The sequence below is a fragment of the Notolepis coatsorum genome (assembly GCF_963971535.1).
Source record: "Notolepis coatsorum genome assembly, chromosome: 2".
NCBI classification, from domain to species: domain Eukaryota; kingdom Metazoa; phylum Chordata; class Actinopteri; order Aulopiformes; family Paralepididae; genus Notolepis; species Notolepis coatsorum.
The window spans coordinates 30,274,315-30,297,361 of NC_140166.1; the positions used below are offsets into that span (position 1 = coordinate 30,274,315).

At 47.6% G+C, this 23,047-nt stretch overlaps 1 protein-coding gene across 1 annotated transcript; it reads right to left on the reverse strand.

Moving 5' to 3' along the window:
* Positions 1 to 496: 496 nt before the first annotated feature.
* Positions 497 to 22,236, reverse strand: fbxo21 (F-box protein 21; the record flags this gene model as incomplete). The annotated part of the gene is made up of 12 exons (XM_084309309.1): positions 497 to 2,809; positions 4,204 to 4,361; positions 8,677 to 8,867; positions 9,192 to 9,324; positions 10,310 to 10,489; positions 11,706 to 11,842; positions 12,410 to 12,546; positions 12,857 to 13,003; positions 16,007 to 16,125; positions 16,556 to 16,665; positions 21,203 to 21,338; positions 22,007 to 22,236. The coding sequence occupies 12 exons, from the start codon at positions 22,234 to 22,236 to the stop codon at positions 2,568 to 2,570; spliced, it is 1,920 nt and encodes a 639-aa protein (XP_084165435.1). The 3' UTR covers positions 497 to 2,567.
* Between the last annotated feature and the right edge of the window lie 811 nt (positions 22,237 to 23,047).

Consider the following 23,047-nt stretch of genomic DNA (forward strand, 5'->3'; position numbering starts at 1 on the left):
GTAAACAAACTAACAGGTGCCACTTATACCCTTCATATTTTTCCCCTTAACATATTCAATAAATACTATTATATTCATTGTTTCCCCTATCTCTTTTAGTCTACTTTATAAATAAGAACTGAGAACTAGTTGGAAGAGGTTTCACTTCACAGCGTCTGCGCAGCCTCGTTTATTCACTGTGTCCATGGAAACAAAGATGAACGCAGCCATAAAGGTCTGGTTTCCTGATGCAGAGAAGATAAGTCAGTTTACTTTTCTGACAACTATATCACTGCATAACTTGTACATGTTCAGAAAAACTTAATATTTGGTTATTTGTGATACTACTGTGTATATAACAAAGTTATTAACTACATGTTTTGGTCACAGACGTAATTTTTTTTTGTTATGAGGAATTTTGGGCAGAGACGTATCGCAGGCTGTGTGACATAAATGTAGAGCACCTCTGTGTAGGAGTGTGGGTAATGAAGCGTTGGTGGTGTGTGTGTGTGGGGGGGGGGGGGGGGGGGGGTGGGCTGTGTTGCCTGGCTACTCATCCTCCATTTACCCCTTCCCTCAGTTATTTACTTCAACGTATTTGAGTCTGGGATTTTTCAAAGTTGTTTATGTTTCAATCAAAATGGGCAATATTGTCATTTATTGTTTAGTGCCCGTGTTGTCTAAAATGAGAAAAAGCAAATAAACTTCTCACAAAATGATATCTGAATATTCCAAATAATGTGAAAGTCAATTGAAAATGACAGTCTTAAGTTTCAATTGAAAATGACAGTCTTAAGTTTGATGCTGTATCACACACCCCATTACCGTGCAGTCCAATATGAACATCAGTTGAGTTATCCAATATATCATTTATATATCCAAGCAGATATTGTGAGATATCTATTGATATTGGAAAAAGATCCTTCCAAATATCGTGATATATATCATCTTTCCCATCTCTTGCAGGAAGTGACACAAAGCCACGTAAATTATTGGAGTCAGAATGAATTTCAATGTTCAAATTTCATTCAAATTTGAAAAAAGAAAAAAAAATACCAAACTGCCAGTGGAATGTAAAAAGAACAAAAGAAAACATATTATTGATATGAATATGAGGTAAATTGAAAACGCATCACTGGTTCTTGTCCCTTTTTCGTGATTTTGGAAAAATTTGCCTGAGATACAAGCCAATAGATGAGTTACAAAGCACAGCCCAATGCCTACTGATAGTTTCCTATTGGTACATCCCATAATAGCAAACACAACAGACAATAAACGTGTTAATTGTAAGCATTGTACGACTGCTTTGATGTAGTAATAATATGTTTTACATGTAGTAATACGATTTTATAGTCTAATTTCAGCCTTTTCATATTTGAATATTCTTAAGGACAACTGACAGCCCTATTAGTTAATGAGTCATGTCTCATTAGATCAACATCAGTTTCCAGAATTATAGTGACTGTATTGACCCGATTATAAGACCTCCCCCTTTTCAAGACAAATCTTTGATCAAATCTTCACTTAAAATCTAATCTTGTTTTTTTATGACCAGAATGTAGGCTACCAGTAATACTAACACATTGAATAAAACAAGGTAGGTATATATTTACATATTTTATATGAAAATTGTCCAGTTTACAAAAAAAAATTAAATAAAAAATAAGTATTAATCTCAGTTATTTAAATAAAATACACATTTGAATCAACAGTAGCCTGCCAGTAGGCCTAGGCTGGGCCTGGTCATGGAAAATAGAACCACAGGTTATATGTCAGTTAGACTGCCTCATTGATCACCATGATCATAACTCCTCAGTCCTGATCTTGGTTAACCTGGTTTACCTTCAACCCTCTGAAACCTACTGATCAGCCAGTAATCTGACATTAACATCGCTGCCTTTTGAAGGCCGTACCAGCGCTGATGTCATATGAATCTTGAGATTGCAAGGAATCCATTGATACCTAAAACGTCATGCTAGCTCACTTGCAAAGGGGGGTAAATATGGCTCATTAATAACAACTGGCCCCAGCAGTGGTCCTTTACCGCGGCACCTCCAGTCCCTACAGCGTAAAATAGAAGACAATCCCCCATTTTCAGCGTTAAACACAGTCTTATACTCGGGACAAGACGGTATTACTATCACACATCTGAGTGAACGAAACCTAGACTGGATCATATGAAGTCAAATAATAGCTTGGACGGGGCCTCCAGAAACAGGTGGGTGTGGCCTGGACAAAGGAGGCTAATACTGGGTGTAGCAGGTGCTACTCGGGGGGGCATGGCTCTGTGGTTGTTCTGGTCTGTGGCGCGCTACTCGGGGGGGCATGGCTCAGTGGTTGTTCTGGTCTGTGGCGCGCTACTCGGGGGGGCATGGCTCTGTGGTTGTTCTGGTCTGTGGCGCGCTACTCGGGGGGGCATGGCTCAGTGGTTGTTCTGGTCTGTGGCGCGCTACTCGGGGGGGCATGGCTCAGTGGTTGTTCTGGTCTGTGGCGCGCTACTCGGGGGGGCATGGCTCAGTGGTTGTTCTGGTCTGTGGCGCGCTACTCGGGGGGGGCATGGCTCTGTGGTTGTTCTGGTCTGTGGCGCGCTACTCAGGGGGCATGGCTTGGTGGTTGTTTTGGTCTGTGGCGACGGGGTCCTGGGGCCCGGCGCCAGGGGCCAGTCTGTGGTAGAGCGCCAGCACGGTGCCCAGGGTCTCCGCCATGTCCTCTGGGTAGCGCGTCTGCAGCTCCTCGTTGGCGACGTAGTGGGTGTCGGAGAACTCCGAGAAGTAGCGGCCCACCTCCGGGTGTCCGATCTCCAGGGGGGCCGCGTGGGGCTCCAGGTTCTCTGGGGAACAGAGTCAATGGATGCATTTATAGAACGGCTTTTATCCAAAGTGCTTTACAATTTGTTCCTCACATTCCAACCGTTCACTCACACACTCACACACCGACGGCGGAGGCGACATGCAAGGTGCCCAACCTGCTTATCGGGAGCAATTAGGGGTTAAGTGTCTTGCTCATGGACCCTGCGACACGCTGCCCGGGAATCGAACCGGGAACCTCCGGATTACCAGATGACTGCTCTACCTCCAGAGCTACCCCAACAAAGTGGGGGTAGAGGTAGGATATATATTTTTACCATATATATAATATAGGAATTTTCACAAGCTGGTTGTCAGTGTTTTTTCAGTCAGGGCTAGTGTCAAATGTATTCTCCCTACACGCTATCATTTTAATGAAGGCCAATGGAGATATAGATATGGCAGGCATAATTTATAGTTTCACTGGACCAGTGCCTAAAATACCTAAGCGATATGCCCATGTCTCACTTGAGAGCACCAACAGAGCTGATAAGTAACATGATAAGATAAGACAGTAACTATATTGTTCATGCTTTCAGCTCAGGGAGTACAGATGAGAATTAGCCTTTGGCTGCATCTGGTCCAGCACATCCTTTATGGTACAATGTCCCTGTCAAATAAATACATTAAATAATGGATGGGGTAATACTGGATTTTGATCCAACTTCTTCTCCCAAAGAAACATAAAATAGAACACGTGTGCCTTCAGACCAACAGGGTCTTCTTCATTGCCGACATGACAGGTAGAAGGGTATATATAGGAACTAAGCCAATTACATCACACGGACATCACTGTCAGACAATTAAGTAGGCTATTAGCACATACAGTAGGCCAGTTCTGAGGACTTTACATTCTAAAGATGACGTCACAAAGGCTATTGGCCACCGAGAGCTATACAATAGGTAGGTCGAATAGGTAGAATTCTAAGATAGGATTCTTAGGGCAATGTAGAAACACTCCTGCTCCTGTAACCCAGGGGTTCTCAGAGCGCGGTCAGGGCTCCAGCATAACGGGGAACAGTTTAATCCCACTCATATTGTTTACACTAGAAGTTAGCACAATTATGAATGGTTAACCCTTTCACTGCCACACTACCAAACGGTTAACCCTTTCACTGCGACAATACACAGAAGGTTAACCCTTTCACTACCACACAACAGCAGGTTAACCCTTTCACTGCCACACTACAGAAGGTTAACCCTTTAAGAATGACTATTAAGATTGTAGGTTCCACGGCAGACACGGCTGTTTCATATCTGTTCAAGCGGGGCTCTGTGGCCTACTGCATGTCAACGTGGGGTCAGGGTCCACCTACCCTGTGCGGCGTAGCGGCAGGTGCCGTCCTGCATGTCAACGTGGGGTCAGGGGTCCACCTACCCTGTGCGGCGTAGCGGCAGGTGCCGTCCTGCACCAGGACGTTGTAGAAAGGCTGGTTGGCCCCGTCGGCCAGCTGGTGGACCCTCATGGTGGTGATCCACTCCTGGCTCATGGTGCACTTGGGGTCCCAGCCGTAGATCACACAGTTATAACCCGACCTGCCGCGGAGATGGAGGGCAAAAGACACAGTGTCAGAGAGAGCTGGAGGACACAATCAGTGTCACAGACAGCTGGAAGACACAATCAGTGTCACAGACAGCTGGAAGACACAATCAGTGTCAGAGAGCTGGAAGACACAATCAGTGTCACAGACAGCTGGAAGACACAATCAGTGTCAGAGAGCTGGAAGACACAATCAGTGTCACAGACAGCTGGAAGACACAATCAGTGTCAGAGAGCTGGAAGACACAATCAGTGTCAGAGAGCTGGAAGACACAATCAGTGTCAGAGAGAGAGCTGGAAGACACAATCAGTGTCAGAGAGAGAGCTGGAGGACACAATCAGTGTCACAGAGAGAGCTGGAAGACACAATCAGTGTCACAGAGAGAGCTGGAGGACACAATCAGTGTCACAGACAGCTGGAAGACACAATCAGTGTCAGAGAGCTGGAAGACACAATCAGTGTCAGAGAGAGAGCTGGAGGACACAATCAGTGTCAGAGAGAGAGCTGGAGGACACAATCAGTGTCAGAGAGAGAGCTGGAGGACACAATCAGTGTCAGAGAGAGAGCTGGAAGACACAATCAGTGTCACAGAGAGAGCTGGAAGACACAATCAGTGTCAGAGAGCTGGAAGACACAATCAGTGTCAGAGAGCTGGAAGACACAATCAGTGTCACAGAGAGAGCTGGAAGACACAATCAGTGTCACAGAGAGAGCTGGAGGACACAATCAGTGTCACAGAGAGAGCTGGAAGACACAATCAGTGTCAGAGAGCTGGAAGACACAATCAGTGTCACAGAGAGAGCTGGAAGACACAATCAGTGTCACAGAGAGAGCTGGAAGACACAATCAGTGTCAGAGAGCTGGAAGACACAATCAGTGTCACAGAGAGAGCTGGAAGACACAATCAGTGTCACAGAGAGAGCTGGAGGACACAATCAGTGTCACAGAGAGAGCTGGAAGACACAATCAGTGTCAGAGAGCTGGAAGACACAATCAGTGTCACAGAGAGAGCTGGAGGACACAATCAGTGTCACAGAGAGAGCTGGAAGACACAATCAGTGTCAGAGAGCTGGAGGACACAATCAGTGTCACAGAGAGAGCTGGAAGACACAATCAGTGTCAGAGAGCTGGAGGACACAATCAGTGTCACAGAGAGAGCTGGAGGACACAATCAGTGTCACAGAGAGAGCTGGAAGACACAATCAGTGTCACAGACAGCTGGAAGACACAATCAGTGTCAGAGAGCTGGAGGACACAATCAGTGTCACAGAGAGAGCTGGAGGACACAATCAGTGTCACAGAGAGAGCTGGAAGACACAATCAGTGTCACAGAGAGAGCTGGAGGACACAATCAGTGTCACAGAGAGAGCTGGAGGACACAATCAGTGTCACAGAGAGAGCTGGAGGACACAATCAGTGTCACAGAGAGAGCTGGAAGACACAATCAGTGTCACAGACAGCTGGAAGACACAATCAGTGTCACAGACAGCTGGAAGACACAACCAGTGTCAGAGAGAGAGCTGGAAGACACAATCAGTGTCAGAGAGCTGGAAGACACAATCAGTGTCAGAGAGAGAGCTGGAGGACACAATCAGTGTCAGAGAGAGAGCTGGAGGACACAATCAGTGTCAGAGAGAGAGCTGGAGGACACAATCAGTGTCAGAGAGAGAGCTGGAAGACACAATCAGTGTCACAGAGAGAGCTGGAAGACACAATCAGTGTCAGAGAGCTGGAAGACACAATCAGTGTCAGAGAGCTGGAAGACACAATCAGTGTCACAGAGAGAGCTGGAAGACACAATCAGTGTCACAGAGAGAGCTGGAGGACACAATCAGTGTCACAGAGAGAGCTGGAAGACACAATCAGTGTCAGAGAGCTGGAAGACACAATCAGTGTCACAGAGAGAGCTGGAAGACACAATCAGTGTCACAGAGAGAGCTGGAAGACACAATCAGTGTCAGAGAGCTGGAAGACACAATCAGTGTCACAGAGAGAGCTGGAAGACACAATCAGTGTCACAGAGAGAGCTGGAGGACACAATCAGTGTCACAGAGAGAGCTGGAAGACACAATCAGTGTCAGAGAGCTGGAAGACACAATCAGTGTCACAGAGAGAGCTGGAGGACACAATCAGTGTCACAGAGAGAGCTGGAAGACACAATCAGTGTCAGAGAGCTGGAGGACACAATCAGTGTCACAGAGAGAGCTGGAAGACACAATCAGTGTCAGAGAGCTGGAGGACACAATCAGTGTCACAGAGAGAGCTGGAGGACACAATCAGTGTCACAGAGAGAGCTGGAAGACACAATCAGTGTCACAGACAGCTGGAAGACACAATCAGTGTCAGAGAGCTGGAGGACACAATCAGTGTCACAGAGAGAGCTGGAGGACACAATCAGTGTCACAGAGAGAGCTGGAAGACACAATCAGTGTCACAGAGAGAGCTGGAGGACACAATCAGTGTCACAGAGAGAGCTGGAGGACACAATCAGTGTCACAGAGAGAGCTGGAGGACACAATCAGTGTCACAGAGAGAGCTGGAAGACACAATCAGTGTCACAGACAGCTGGAAGACACAATCAGTGTCACAGACAGCTGGAAGACACAATCAGTGTCAGAGAGAGAGCTGGAAGACACAATCAGTGTCACAGAGCTGGAAGACACATCATCCCACTAGATGGATGACTTAATGAACCAATGATCCCCCGTGAGAGTAGAGGAGTGACACAGATGAATAGACCAAAAGGTCAACTGAGCTAGAAGCTAAGAGGATAAATACAAATATGACATTATTTAGGACGAATGGCCAGAGGACAGATCAGTCAACTACGGGTGAACTATTGACGTCAAAAATCCTGGACTTATGCTGACGAATACATTTTAAAGTGAGTCTGTTGAAAGAAGGGTCAGTGTACCCTAAAGGGTTGATAGGCATATCCATCCCTATTAATAATAACTTTATTTATATAGCACCTTTCATACATGGATTGCAGCTCAAAGTGCAAATAGCATAAAATGAACATAGGCATAAAATGTGCATACAGTTGACAGAATAAAAGCAATGCATAAGAATAGGTATAAAAGACAATAAAAGTAGTGCGATGTAGAAAGCGCAGACATAAGAATAGGCATTAAATAAGTACAGTGTTGCGCGAAGGCATGTAAACCCGCCGGAAACAGCCAGTCCCCACACATCAATCGCCACCACATACCCATCCAAGACACACCCCCTGATAAAGCACGTCATGACCGAACACAAACAGTCGAGTCGATGAACACAAAGACGGATAACGACACAAGTGAAGCGCAAAATATTGTGGATGACTGTAAGTCAGGATTGACAATATACAAGAAAAACACAAAATAACTGGGTAATATACAATGGAACTACATTAATGACAGGATAATCAATCAAAACGGACAAAACATCTATTAACTTCTGACAGGGAAGACTCAGGTTTTGTGCGAGTCAATATTGGTATTGTTATTACCTGCATTGCTTTTACCCTTTTTCTTATTATTTGCATTGCTTGTATGCTCTTCTTATGTCTATTTTATGGTAAATGGTGCATTTATATAGCGCTTTTATCCAAAGTGCTTTACAACTTATGCCTCACATTCACCCATTCACTCACACACCGACAGTAGAGGCAACCATGCAAGGAGCCAACCTGCTCATCGGGAGCAGTTAAGGGTTTTGTGTCTTGCTCAAGGACACATTGACACGCTGCCCGAGAGGAGCCAGATGCCCCATGCTCATTTTATGCTCACTTTATGTCTATTTTATGCTCACTTTATGTCTATTTTATGCTCACTTTATGTCTACTTTGTGTATATTTTTACTGCTGTGAAGCATTTTTGGCTGCAATTCTTATGTGAAAGTCGCTATACAATAAAGAGTATTATTAGTATTATAATGGACCTCCAGGCCTTAGCCAGACCCACCTCTTGTGTTTCATGATGAGGCCTATGGAGTACTGCACCTCCAGGCCTTAGCCAGACCCACCTCTTGTGTTTCATGATGAGGCATATGGAGTACTGCACCTCCAGGCCTTAGCCAGACCCACCTCTTGTGTTTCATGATGAGGCCTATGGAGTACTGCACCTCCAGGCCTTAGCCAGACCCACCTCTTGTGTTTCATGATGAGGCCTATGGAGTACTGCACCTCCAGGCCTTAGCCAGACCCACCTCTTGTGTTTCATGATGAGGCCTATGGAGTACTGCACCTCCAGGCCTTAGCCAGACCCACCTCTTGTGTTTCATGATGAGGCCTATGGAGTACTGCACCTCCAGGCCTTAGCCAGACCCACCTCTTGTGTTTCATGATGAGGCCTATGGAGTACTGCACCTCCAGGTGTTCCGGGGCCCCGCGCCTCTTCACCTCGGGGTCCACCGGGTGCTTCTTGTGCTGGATGTGCTCCAGGGTATGCTGCACCAGGTAGCCCACTGCCCCGTGCTGGGACGGGTCCAACGCCTGGATGTGCTGCAGGATGTCCAGCACCTGGAGGGGAAGAGAGGGGAACGATGGGGCTTTGCATTGTGGGATAGATGGAACATTTGTGATGACATCGAACACGGAGGCAGCCATACCGAATACACTACCACACTGACAAACACGTGGATCAGGAAGAAAGGCTTGTGACCTCTCGGTTCTGCTTGATCTGTTCCACACTCATGCGGTGTGTGCTCAGGTCAGTTAAGGATTCAACTAAAAGCAGGTGCTAGCTAGTCCAATTCCTATTGACGTTGCAAATCACGCCACACAATACTGTACTTAGGTTAATAAGTAATAATACTAAAATAAGCCCAGGCTGTGTGTGCTGACCTTCTCGGGCCAGATGCCCAGGTGGAAGTAGAGGCGGGCCTGCAGCAGCAGGTACTGGACGTTGTCTGGGTTGATTGTGAGGTAGAGGTCCAGAGAATCCCTCAGCAGCTGGTAGGATTTCTCATTCCCCTCTCTGCAATACATGGCACAGGGAAAAAGAGACGTGTGAATTCATCCAAATATTCCACAAGACCAAGTGATCCAATCAGTCAAGCTTCCATCACATCCAACCTTCTGGAACATGAGGCAGCGATGCCGGTTTAAGAGATGTTCCTGGGATAATTAGCGGACATTGAACATACAGTAGACCATTTTCTGGTAAGAGATGTGATAAAAAAAAAAAAAAAAGGGTATTACATTTAATGTAAGCGGCCCATAGCAATAACATAATCTTGCCAATCCCTGACACAAAATGTCAAATGTTTGATAGTCCTACTTAGAGATTGAAGAGATTGAGAAACTATTTATTGATTGATTCACCCATCAGCCCATTTATCCATCCATCATTTATCCTTCAATCACAACTGTTGCTTTCCTACCAGACCGTTCTACCAGACCGCCCTACCAGACCGTTCTACCAGACCGTCCTCCTACCAGACCGCCCTACCAGACCGTCCTCCTACCAGACCGTTCTACCAGACCGCCCTACCAGACCGTCCTACCAGACCGTTCTACCAGACCGTCCTCCTACCAGACCGTTCTACCAGACCGCCCTACCAGACCGCCCTACCAGACCGCCCTACCAGACCGTTCTACCAGACCGCCCACCAGACCGCCCTACCAGACCGCCCTACCAGACCGTCCTCCCAGACCGCCCTACCAGACCATCCTACCAGACCGCCCTACCAGACCGCCCTACCAGACCGTCCTCCCAGACCGCCCTACCAGACCGTCCTACCAGACCGCCCTACCAGACCGCCCTACCAGACCGCCCTACCAGACCGTCCTCCCAGACCGCCCTACCAGACCATCCTACCAGACCGTCCTACCAGACCGCCCTACCAGACCGCCCTACCAGACCGCCCTACCAGACCGCCCTACCAGACCGCCCTACCAGACCGTCCTACCAGACCGTCCTACCAGACCGTCCTCCTACCAGACCGTCCTCCATCACTTACCCTCTCTTGCCGATGTTCAGCAGGTTGCCCACCATGCGAAGCAGCACCTCCGTGGTGCTGATGGCACTGTAGTAGTCTGCCGTCACCTGGTGGCCGATCAGGTACTCACACTCCTTGGCCGTCAGCTGCTTGCCCTTACCGAAGGCGTCGATGTAGACAAAGTCGTAGATGTCTCCACTCCTGGAGGTATGAAGTATCAAATCGAATGTATTTGTAGAGCCCGAGATCACATGGAATAGCCCCCAAGGGCTGTACAGGTCTTCTTGTACAAGTAAATAAGAAACATCACAAAAGATTAAAAAAAATAAAAAAAAACATAAAATCCAAATATCCGACACTCCCAGACTTTCCCCAATGAAGATGAGGAACGACTCACTAAACCTAGCAATAGGGGGAAAAAGCACCACAGGCGGCGTGGAGGAGAGAAACCCCAGATGAGCTGTTCAAAGGGGATCCCCCAACAGGATGTCAGTGATAATAGTGTTGCTATGGATGATGGATGGATAGAGAATAGAACAGGCAAATAATTGGTATGAATGTATATATACATGTAATGAAACACACATACCTTGTGTATATATATATATATATATATATATATATATACTGTAACAATAGTATCTAAGGTACATAAGAACATACAACATTTTTATAAAAATAGAGCTAAGCATTTTTTTTTAAATAATACAAAATTTCACATTTTATCATCAAGTATCGTTGATATGATGATATTCTAATCAAATTGCCAAGTCAGTGACACTGAAATCTATTCACACTGTTAACATTGAGGTACCTGTACATTGTACTAAATACGTGGAGTGCAATACATCCAGTCTATGATCTGTGAACGTCATATTGTGGAACTGTGTACGTTTGTTGGTATTATCTTTGCACCTTGTCACTGAGACAAGATTCCTGTACATTCATTATATTCGGCAAATAAATAGTTTCCGATTTCTGCTCCTGAATGCAAAAGATGAATGACACCTCTTACAGTAAAAAACTACATTTAGAGGATGCATACAAAGTCAATAGAAAGACGAACGAGGCAATCAGACGCAGCTGTGCTCCAGGCAGTGCCAACACCGAGAACACAGGTATATCTCAACAATGAATATGAAATAGAATGATTATGAATCCTCACGCTCTATTCAATATAGATATAGATTAAATAGTTCACATTTACAAATGGTCCCGTTTTTGTAAATGTCGACAATGCTACTGTCGAGACCAGACGTAATAATAGCACGTATTGTTTCCCAGTTTCGCTAGTTATCTACCGTCAAACCGACACAAGTGAGAGTGAGACATGACTTCTCGTTGCATCGTATCTGAATGTAACCGCTATCCTCTCCCGCTGTGGAGTGAGACGAGATGCATCCGTTCCATTACGTACCCTAATGGTTTTTGACACCAGCGCAGTAGAAAGTGATTGGGGAAGTTAACAGGCTCCAGCTGGACACCCAGCTTCCTGGCGAGCGTCATGTAGAGGATGGAGAGGCTGATGGGAATGCCTGTGTGGCGTAGTAGCACCTGTATGGGAAACAAAAGGAGAGTGGTAATTTCATCTAAGTAACCTACTGCTCAATATGTCAAAATTAGGGCTGTCAAAATTAATGCTTTAACTTGAGATTAATTTAAATTAATTAAAGCATTAAAATTAATTAATCTAGATTAATCTATGGCGTGAAAAATCTTCAACGTTCTGAACTTTCAGCAGTATATTTGCTTGTTCTTTTTTTGCATCGACTCATGCACCTTTTTGAAAATCATCTGACATGAAGATAGAAATCATATTATGATTTCTATTACTATTAAAATACTATTAAAATAGTATTTTAATCTAAATATACTTTCTTTGTGTTGATTTTACATTAATTCCATGATGTTACTCAAGTAAATAACTGTTACAAGCTTCGGTCTTAAATTGAAAAATGCTATTTTGAATCTAGATTAATTACAGAAAATTGTGAGATAAATTAGTTAAATTTTTTAATCTATTGACAGCACTAGTCAAAATATATTAGCGGTAGTGGAGGCTATATAATAGCTTAGACGCTGATAGTTCAACGTGTGACGGGACTCCTCTGAGAGCGCTACCTGGTGGATGTAGGAGTTCAGGGGGTTGTAGTAGTCAAACTCGTTGCCCTTATATTGAAGCTGCTCGTACAAGACTGAGTTGAGGGCGCAGACCACCTGCCTCTGGAGCTCGAAGTCCTCGATGGCGAGGCAGCCGCCTACAGTCGCGGACAGAGACATGGAATGGAATGGAATGTCAAATGTGAGGACGTGGAGCCGAGAGCTGAGAGGAGACTCGTCTGTGGACTCGTCTGTGTCTGTGGAGGACATGCCCCACACCCAGCGTCTCACTGAGGCACTGAGGGGACAGAGCTGAGGGGACAGAGGCCAAACGCTCAGGTGTCTTTACTTCTGACACAAAGACGCCTGGAGACAGGATGTGAGAAATCAAGACGGGGTGGAAAAACAACAACAACTCAAAAGACGAGGAGACATTTTACTGCTGGGGCTTCGCTAGACGAGACCAACCTGGAGCCACCCTCAGGCTGGGGTGGGAGGTGTTCTTGATTCTCAACATCTTCTTCACCTTGTCTGTGATCTCCTCCAGCTGGGCTGATATGCCGTCCAGGGTCACGTCCGCCAGGGGGTTGCAATACTGGTCCACCAGCACAGCGCCTAGAGCAGCACAGGACGGGGGATGAACAGGGGCTCTGGGGAGACGGGAGATGAACAGGGGCTCTGGGGAGATGAACAGGGGCTCGGGGGGATAAACAGGGGCTCGGGGAGATGAACAGGGGCTCGGGGGGATAAACAGGGGCTCGGGGAGATGAACAGGGGCTCGGGGAGATGAACAGGGGCTCGGGGAGAGGGGAGATGAACAGGGGCTCGGGGAGATGAACAGGGGCTCGGGAGATGAACAGGGGCTCGGGGAGATGAACAGGGGCTCGGGGAGATGAACAGGGGCTCGGGGAGATGAACAGGGGCTCGGGGGGATAAACAGGGGCTCGGGGAGATGAACAGGGGCTTGGGGAGATGAACAGGGGCTCGGGAGATGAACAGGGGCTCGGGGAGATGAACAGGGGCTCGGGGAGATGAACAGGGGCTCGGGAGATGAACAGGGGCTCGGGGAGATGAACAGGGGCTCGGGGAGATGAACAGGGGCTCGGGGAGATGAACAGGGGCTCGGAAGGATAAACAGGGGCTCGGGGAGATGAACAGGGGCTCGGGGAGAGGGGAGATGAACAGGGGCTCGGGGAGATGAACAGGGGCTCGGGGAGATGAACAGGGGCTCGGGGAGATGAACAGGGGCTCGGGGGATGAACAGGGGCTCGGGGAGATGAACAGGGGCTCTGGGGAGATGAACAGGGGCTCGGGGAGATGAACAGGGGCTCGGGGGGATAAACAGGGGCTCGGGGAGATGAACAGGGGCTCGGGGAGATGAACAGGGGCTCGGGGGATGAACAGGGGCTCGGGGGGATAAACAGGGGCTCGGGGAGATGAACAGGGGCTCGGGGAGATGAACAGGGGCTCGGGGGATGAACAGGGGCTCGGGGAGATGAACAGGGGCTCTGGGGAGATGAACAGGGGCTCGGGGAGATGAACAGGGGCTCGGGGGGATAAACAGGGGCTCGGGGAGATGAACAGGGGCTCGGGGAGATGAACAGGGGCTCGGGGAGATGAACAGGGGCTCGGGGGATGAACAGGGGCTCGGGGAGATGAACAGGGGCTCGGGGAGAGGGGAGATGAACAGGGGCTCGGGGAGATGAACAGGGGCTCTGGGGAGATGAACAGGGGCTCGGGGAGATGAACAGGGGCTCGGGGGGATAAACAGGGGCTCGGGGAGATGAACAGGGGCTCGGGGAGATGAACAGGGGCTCGGGAGATGAACAGGGGCTCGGGGAGATGAACAGGGGCTCGGGAGATGAACAGGGGCTCTGGGGAGATGAACAGGGGCTCGGGGAGATGAACAGGGGCTCGGGGAGATGAACAGGGGCTCGGGAGATGAACAGGGGCTCGGGGAGATGAACAGGGGCTCGGGGAGATGAACAGGGGCTCGGGGAGAGGGGAGATGAACAGGGGCTCGGGGAGAGGGGAGATGAACAGGGGCTCGGGGAGAGGGGAGATGAACAGGGGCTCGGGGAGATGAACAGGGGCTCGGGGAGATGAACAGGGGCTCGGGGGATGAACAGGGGCTCGGGGAGATGAACAGGGGCTCTGGGGAGATGAACAGGGGCTCGGGGAGATGAACAGGGGCTCGGGGGGATAAACAGGGGCTCGGGGAGATGAACAGGGGCTCGGGGAGATGAACAGGGGCTCGGGGGATGAACAGGGGCTCGGGGGGATAAACAGGGGCTCGGGGAGATGAACAGGGGCTCGGGGAGATGAACAGGGGCTCGGGGGATGAACAGGGGCTCAGGGAGATGAACAGGGGCTCTGGGGAGATGAACAGGGGCTCGGGGAGATGAACAGGGGCTCGGGGGGATAAACAGGGGCTCGGGGAGATGAACAGGGGCTCGGGGAGATGAACAGGGGCTCGGGGGATGAACAGGGGCTTGGGGAGAGGGGAGATGAACAGGGGCTCGGGGAGATGAACAGGGGCTCTGGGGAGATGAACAGGGGCTCGGGGGGATAAACAGGGGCTCGGGGAGAGGGGAGATGAACAGGGGCTCGGGGAGATGAACAGGGGCTCGGGGGATGAACAGGGGCTCGGGGGATGAACAGGGGATCGGGAGATGAACAGGGGCTCGGGGAGATGAACAGGGGCTCGGGGGATGAACAGGGGCTCGGGGAGATGAACAGGGGCTCGGGGGATGAACAGGGGCTCGGGAGATGAACAGGGGCTCGGGGAGATGAACAGGGGCTCGGGGAGATGAACAGGGACTCGGGAGATGAACAGGGGCTCGGGGAGATGAACAGGGGCTCGGGGAGAGGGGAGATGAACAGGGGCTCGGGGGATGAACAGGGGCTCGGGGGATGAACAGGGGCTCGGGGAGATGAACAGGGGCTCGGGGGATGAACAGGGGCTCGGGGAGAGGGGAGATGAACAGGGGCTCGGGGAGATGAACAGGGGCTCGGGGAGATGAACAGGGGCTCGGGAGATGAACAGGGGCTCGGGGAGATGAACAGGGGCTCGGGGAGAGGGGAGATGAACAGGGGCTCGGGGGATGAACAGGGGCTCGGGGGATGAACAGGGGCTCGGGGAGATGAACAGGGGAGAGGGGGATGAACAGGGGCTCGGGGAGAGGGGAGATGAACAGGGGCTCGGGGGATGAACAGGGGCTCGGGGAGATGAACAGGGGCTCGGGGGACGAGAGATGAACAGGGGCTCGGGAGATGAACTGGGGCTTGGGGGATGAACAGGGGCTCGGGGCTTGGGGGATGAACAGGGGCTCGGGGAGATGAACAGGGGCTGGGGGGATGAACAGGGGCTCGGGAGACGAGAGATGAACAGGGGCTCGGGAGATGAACTGGGGCTTGGGGTGGCAGGAGACTAGAATGGCACTACTGTGCTGCCACCTGCCACATGTTTACTGGTAAGACCCGCTTTTTTTGTTTTAAATATATATAAAAGCTGCTATATAAATGCAGCAATTTACCAAAGACAGACAGACAGAAATACAGACAGACCCTTGAGTGTGACGTGTGGTCCGTGTCTGTTAGTTTGCCGTGCAGCTGTACCTTCCAGTGCCGACTGCCCTGTAGGCTGATCCAGGAACAGCTTCAAGCTCCTCAGGATGTTCTGCTGCCTCAGGAAGTAGAGGATCTTCTTTGCATAGTACTTCAACGTCAAGCTCTTCCTGCAGAGTGGGGAGATTAATGAAGGGCGGGGGGGGGGGGGGGGGGGTGAAAGACCAGGGGAGAGACGGTTCAGGAAAAGGACTAAAAAGGCTCTCATAGTTAGTTACTAGAGGTGCACCGATTCAGAAATCGATTCAATTTAGATTCTTGGGATCACGATTCGATTAAAAATAGATTCTCAATTTGATACATCAAATATTAAGATTATAGATATAATTTTGGAATTTGTGAATTGATTTTGAATCTGTTTGAGGGGGGAGGGGGGGTGATCGATTCACAATTCTATCTTCTAATTGCGTTTCTTTTATAAATCACCCCCCCCCCCCACCCTATACTTACAAAGGTTGCAAAAAAATATTAACTGACAAATAAATTAATGATTGCCAAATGGTCTGCTTGGCCAACATGGTCTTTGGCGTTGACTCTCACCTCTTGTCTGAGTTGAGTATGAAGAGAAGCTCATCTTCACAGAAATGCTCTGGTGCCCCAAGCGACTCAATCTCCGCGAAGCTGTCCCCCAGGACCTGGCCAACGCAAGGCTGCATTACAGATCTCTGGGTTAGTTTGAACACACCAAACTTGCACATTATTAAATCAACTTTCTTTAATGAATATAACTCTTTCGTCAACATAAATAATCCAATAAGGGCACGGTTGGTATGAAAGTGATGGTGACGTTATAGTATAATATTATAATATTAGTGTAGCGTAATATTTAACTGCAACTGTGAATAAAACCCCCATTGGTTTAAACAGATTGAATAGACAAAAAAAATATATATATAAAAAAAATATATATATATATTTTTTTTCTTTTATTAAAAATAAAAAATTCAAATGTTGATTTAGAATTCGAATGTCAACATTATGATCGAAGCTTCGAAGCATTCGGTACAGCCCTATTTGTTTTGAATAGTTTCTCAATGAGGGGTATCCATTTGATTGACAGGGCTTCCTGACTGGCAGACCCCAGGTGGTGAGAGCAGGCAACTGCACCTCCTCATCCATCACCCTCAACATAGGGGCCCCCCAGGGCTGTGTTCTGAGTCCCCTCCTCTACTCCCTGTACACACACGACTGTGTGGCTCAGCGGAGTAGCAATACAATCATCAAATTTGCTGACGACACAGTGGTGGTGGGCCTGATCTCTGCCAACGACGAGAGGGCCTACCTGGAAGAGGTCAAGGTCCTGGCGGGATGGTGCCAGGAAAACAGCCTCTCCCTGAACGTCAGCAAAACAAAGGAGATGATTGTGGACTTCAGGAGGTCGGGGGTCAAGGACTACAGCCCCCTCAGCATCGACGGGGCACCGGTTGAGAGAGTCAACAGCAGGGGAGGAAACTAACTTTTTGGCTTACCAGCCAACTGGCGAGTATCTGATTTTTTTTACCAGCCAAACAGATTTTTTACCAGACAAAAAAAATCGCTAATTGTGATAATTACTTCTTTGTATGTCAAGCCGTGTCAATGTTGTGTATGCATCTGGGTAGGCACACTGTGCCTTTAAGACAGCACGGTGGTCTTACGACAGTGCTGTGAAGTACCGTCAAGTGTTGTGGTAACGTCAGTTGGGTTGGTGTGCTGTTGTGCACAGTGCACTGGTTGAGCTAGCCCCTTTCGTGACTGCGATGTGCAAGCCAGGGGCTTTTGAGCATGAAATAAAATGTCTAACCTTACGTCGTAGTCCGGTGCTTTTTTGGAAACATTATAGTCATAACAGATACACCTAGCTGGCTGCTTTGAGCACACAGGGCTAACGTTAGCTAGCAAGCAGCTATAGCTAAAACGCTAACTAGAAGCTAACCACTGTATACAGTTCCAGTAGACTAACATTACACCTGTGATTTAAATGTGTCCTTAGTAACTTATACTCGAGGGTTGTACTAGGGTTGGATGCAGTTCCCCGTTGGTCAGTCTGTCTGTTTTCCATCTTCTGCTGTGTTTAACGTTATCTGTTTGCGAGTGCTCCTGATGGCTAGCCTAGTACCGCGGGACTTTTATTATTTTATGACCGCGGGTTGGCCAGTACTGCGCAAACGTTTATTAAACATTATATGTCCGCGGGTGGTCTTGTGCAGTGCTCTCGTGGCACTGTCAACTAAAGCGAACACTCAGAAGACGCGCACCGTTTGCCAGTGCAGTGATTGCAGAATGTTTTATTTTTTTGTATACTCGCCAGCAGGGGAGGAAACTAACTTTTTGGCTTACCAGCCAACTGGCGGGTATCTGATTTTTTTTACCAGCCAAACGTAAAAAATACCAGCATTTGGCCAGTAAAGTGGCCTAATTTCCTCCCCTGGTCAACAGCTTTAAGTACCTCGGAGCCTACATATCCGAGGACTTGACATGGACCACACACATTGACAGTGTTGTGAAGAAGGCACGACAACGCCTCTACTTCCTCAGGCGCCTAAGGAAGTTCCAAGTCAGTCAGAAGATCCTTAAGAACTTCTACTCATGTACAATAGAGAGCATCTTGACCGGCAATATCACCTCCTGGTTTGGGAATAGCACTGCACAAGACCGAAGCAGACTACAAAGAGTGACACGTTCAGCCGAACGCACAATTGGAGGGGGGCTCCCCACCCTCCAGAACATTTACAACAAGCGTTGCAAGGGCAAGGCTAAGAGAATCATTAAAGACTCCAGTCACCCGAACAACTGCCTCTTTGAACTGCTGCGGTCAGGCAAGCGATACCGGAGTCTCAAGGCGAGCACAGAAAGACTCAGAAGAAGCTTCTATCCCCAGGCCATCAGGCTGCTAAACGAACAATGAATGAACACTACACAACAACAACCACCAAACGCACATGGCACACACATCCACACGCACACACTCACTTTAAACAAACACACTGTAGCACCCACTCCACACACTTTATAGCACACACCCACTTTAAACAAACACACTGTAGCACCCACTCCCCACACTTTATATTTATTGATGAAGGATTGCACTACAACTCGTACACCTTACTGTAAATTGTACCTAAAATTGTACCTCATCCCATTTCTGCTTTGCACTAGATAGTACTGTACATTAGTACACTGCATAGTATTGTATATTATATGGTAACTCAGAACATTGTACATATGTCTATACCGAACACTGTGACCTCATTTTTCTTCTTCTAAATTACATGCTATATTATGTTATTTGATACTATCTTGTCTAGCACAGTCTCTGGAGCGTAACAGTAAGAAGCATTTTGTATGAAAGTATTCTGTACTTCTGTATGACAACTATTAAAGAACTTGAACTTGAACTTGAACTTGATGATGAGTCAGTCTCTGCCAGATAAAGGACGGAACAGTTTGGAGAGGATGAACAGATACATCACCGTCTGTAATGAATCAAGGCAGCAGGTCAAGCGTCAAGGTTAGGGATGCCCCGATCGATCGGCCACCGATCGTTATCGGCCGATAATCAGTATAAATATGCGATCGGGGAATTCCGATAATTAGTCATATTCGCCGATCGCGGAAACTGATCAAGTGGATATCTCACTCGCTTGTCTCAGACGCACAGGACCTGCAAACTGCTCCTCCTCCCTAGCCCCGCCCGTACCCGTGTAGAGTTTGTAAACACGGAGGCGGACCTCCTCTGCTGAGTCTAGATAGTGCATTCGACCTGAGCTAACGTTAGCTACCTAGCTATCGTTACTGTTTAAACAAAATTACCCAGTCAACTATTCACTTTTAGTAGGCATTGTCTAACGGTATTTAGCCGGCTAGCTACTGATAGCTCCGGATATCAACAAATGCCCCAGGAAGTCCAGTAGCCCATGTTGATATCTCCGTTAGCTTGCGTTAGCTGACGTTAGTTCACGGTTCAAAACGAAATGTCCGATTGAACTAAATAGTTGTCTTAACGTCATCTAGCCGGCTAGCAGTAGCTACAGATAGCTCCTGATATCAATGTCTTATAACATTGATTGAATGCGTATTCGAGCTGAGGGCTTGCTGAATGTGAAATGACCAAAGCATAACGTTACCAATAGGGTCCCGCTGCAGCGCCGGAGAATCCTTTTTGGAGCTAGGGCTACAACTAGAGTACACACAGACAGTGGAGCTGTTTGCAGATAGCGAGCATTTTGACTTGTTGCGTGGTGGCGATGTCTCGCAGATAATACAACTACAAGTCTAATTATATAATATATATATTTTATTAAAAAAAAAACTTTTTATATAAAATAATTTTTAATTTCTTTTTAATCAAAAACGATCGGTATCGGCCGATATGGCTCACGACGATCGGTGGCAAAAAACGTGATCGGGGCATCCCTAGTCAAGGTAGATGCTATCGGCCTATCGGGTCGGACCAATGTGGAAAGCTAGAGGGGGCAGTTCCTATCTACACAGTACAGCCAAAGTGTTCCCACAGTTACTGTGCCATTAGAAGCTCATTCAAAAATCTCCACCCATTTTCTACCCAGAAGACAACACTATCTTCCTCATTTGAGATTTAGTGGTGGTTGGAACACTGCACTTTGTGCATTACTGCCACTTTAGTGGAAACAGTGATGGGGTTCAGTAACCTCATTAGAGAATCATTCAGAGTCTCTAGGTGATGTACAGCCCCCCCCCCCCCCCACAGTTTCCCTTAATTACAGCTCCAAGAAATTATGTAGATAAATAAATAGCAATACCTTGTCTTATAGGAACTGCTACCTTATCATTTAATTGATATGTAACCTGTAATTAACTAAATAATTCAATGTTACTGAATCACTGGTGGCCATATTCAAACTAATCTGCTCTCAATCACCGTCAAACACAGTTAATGTGTGCAAAACTGTTTAGAGTTTTTGGATGTGTGTGAGATTATGTGCAAAATAAATCAGCATTTGTTTATGAAGTGCCCCTTTCATTTGGGAAGTCATACTAATTACAGTCCCCCATTGATGTAACAAATGACATTGGTTTACAAATGCGTTTGCTGTTCTGTCACCTTTGGCCAGTAACAGAAAACAGACAAGTTGCTATTCTTAATTTCTAAATGACAGGAGCATGGATCGGCCTCGGTTGCAATGGAATACTGTAGTAAAAGTGGTTGATTTAAGATGTATTACTTACAACCTCTGTGAAGAATCTCTTAGAGATAGATTCCACTGTTCTTCTAATCTGTATACCAACAGTATGTCGTGTTCTGTATTCTTTCAGCCAGTCGCAGCCCTCGTTCTGACGGTAATACCTCTGCAATCTTGGCCATCTGTTGAGAGAAGTAGAGATGATGATCAAATAATGGCCAGAGGGTATTGTTAATAACTTACTGCCTGGTGTACTGCAAAAGGCTTACATTACTAAAACAGTAACATAGTAAATTATAGTACATGTTATTGTCTAAACCTGTGTTCCACAGCCCTTAAATCGGTAGTATAAAGGCTTATTTGCGTATCCTCCATGTACACAAAGCAATCAGGAAAGTATGTGGCTCTGTGACAGCCAGGCAGGGGATGGGTTCTTCTGGCTACAGCTACACTTCCCTGCAGTTCCATGGCATGTCATGTCCTATCCAAGGTCACACAATTTAATGTTGCCATCATTCTAAGCTAAATCAGTTTTGAGCTACGACTTCTGAGGCATTCTCCTTGACAAACGATGTTGCTTCTGCAAGCCTCTTAAAGCTGCCTCTCGCTGGCTCGGCGTGATGCTGAATGTGGTGCATCAGCAGAAAGTCCACCGTTTGACAGTTCCCCTGGAGCTCGTAAACGTACTGCAAACATTTTCAATATAACGGGGAAACCTGCTAATGCAGACAGGGAACAGCTCTTTCTGAAGACGAATATAATATATATATATATATATATATATATATATATATATATATATATATCAGCAGCTAAATGTCCAGTTATAATGAGCAAAAAAAATTTGCACCTGAGTTTGTACTGGTGTCCCCAGACCTTCCCCCTTCCATGGCACACGTCGTGTAGCCGCTTGCAGCTGCAGGACACGTTGCAAATATCGACATGTTTCAGGACAGGGAAGAAGCACAAAATGTGTTCGAGCAACTCGGCCGGTAGGTCGGTCAATTTTTTAGCACGGGGCTCGGAAAGAATCCCGTTGATTAGACTCGAATGCCCCTCTCCGGCTACAGACGTCGCCATCTTTACTGTTTACCCCCGATTACCTCATTGCTCAGGCCCCGCCCCTTTCTGGCGCAGGGGGCAGAGCTGGGAGGCGGGGCTTGTGGTGGATCTGACGATTCCATTGGTTGGACAGACGAGACAGCCAGAGGAAGGGAGTAGGGTATATCTGCAGAGCCGCAAGCCCAACGTATGGGCGGGGCTTCGGGGCTTGTACTCGGTTTGAGGCGGGATTTTCGGGGCTTTGATTGATTGATTGATTGAAAAGTTTATTAACAGATTGCAGAATGGGTACAGTACAGTACAGCTCAATACATACAATTGTTAAGGGGATGCAGACCAGAGAAAGACTTTCGTCTTTACATCAGGGTCCCCCATTTTCAATTCATCATAACCCTGTTTTGATAGTTTATCAGTGAGCTGGATACAATCCTACCTGGAGGGGAGGGAACAGATTGATTGATTGATTGAAAACTTTATTAACAGATTGCAGAATGGGTACAATACAGTACAGCTCAATACACACAATTGTTAAGGGGATGCAGACCAGAGAAAGACTTTCGTCTTGTTTACATCAGGGTCCCCCATTTTCAATTCATCAGGATGGTGGAAGTAAACGGTACCCTATCACCCCCCTCACAGTGAGCTGTGGTGTTCCACAAGGAAGCATACTAGGACCGCTACTATTCCTAATTTATGCAAATGACATGTCGTCAGCTTGTGACTGCAACTTGTTCCTGTTTGCGGACGACTCAGCCCTGCTGGTCTCTGACAAGAACAAGTTACAGGTTGAAAAAGCCCTCAGCTCGGAACTAGGCAAAATCTGCATATG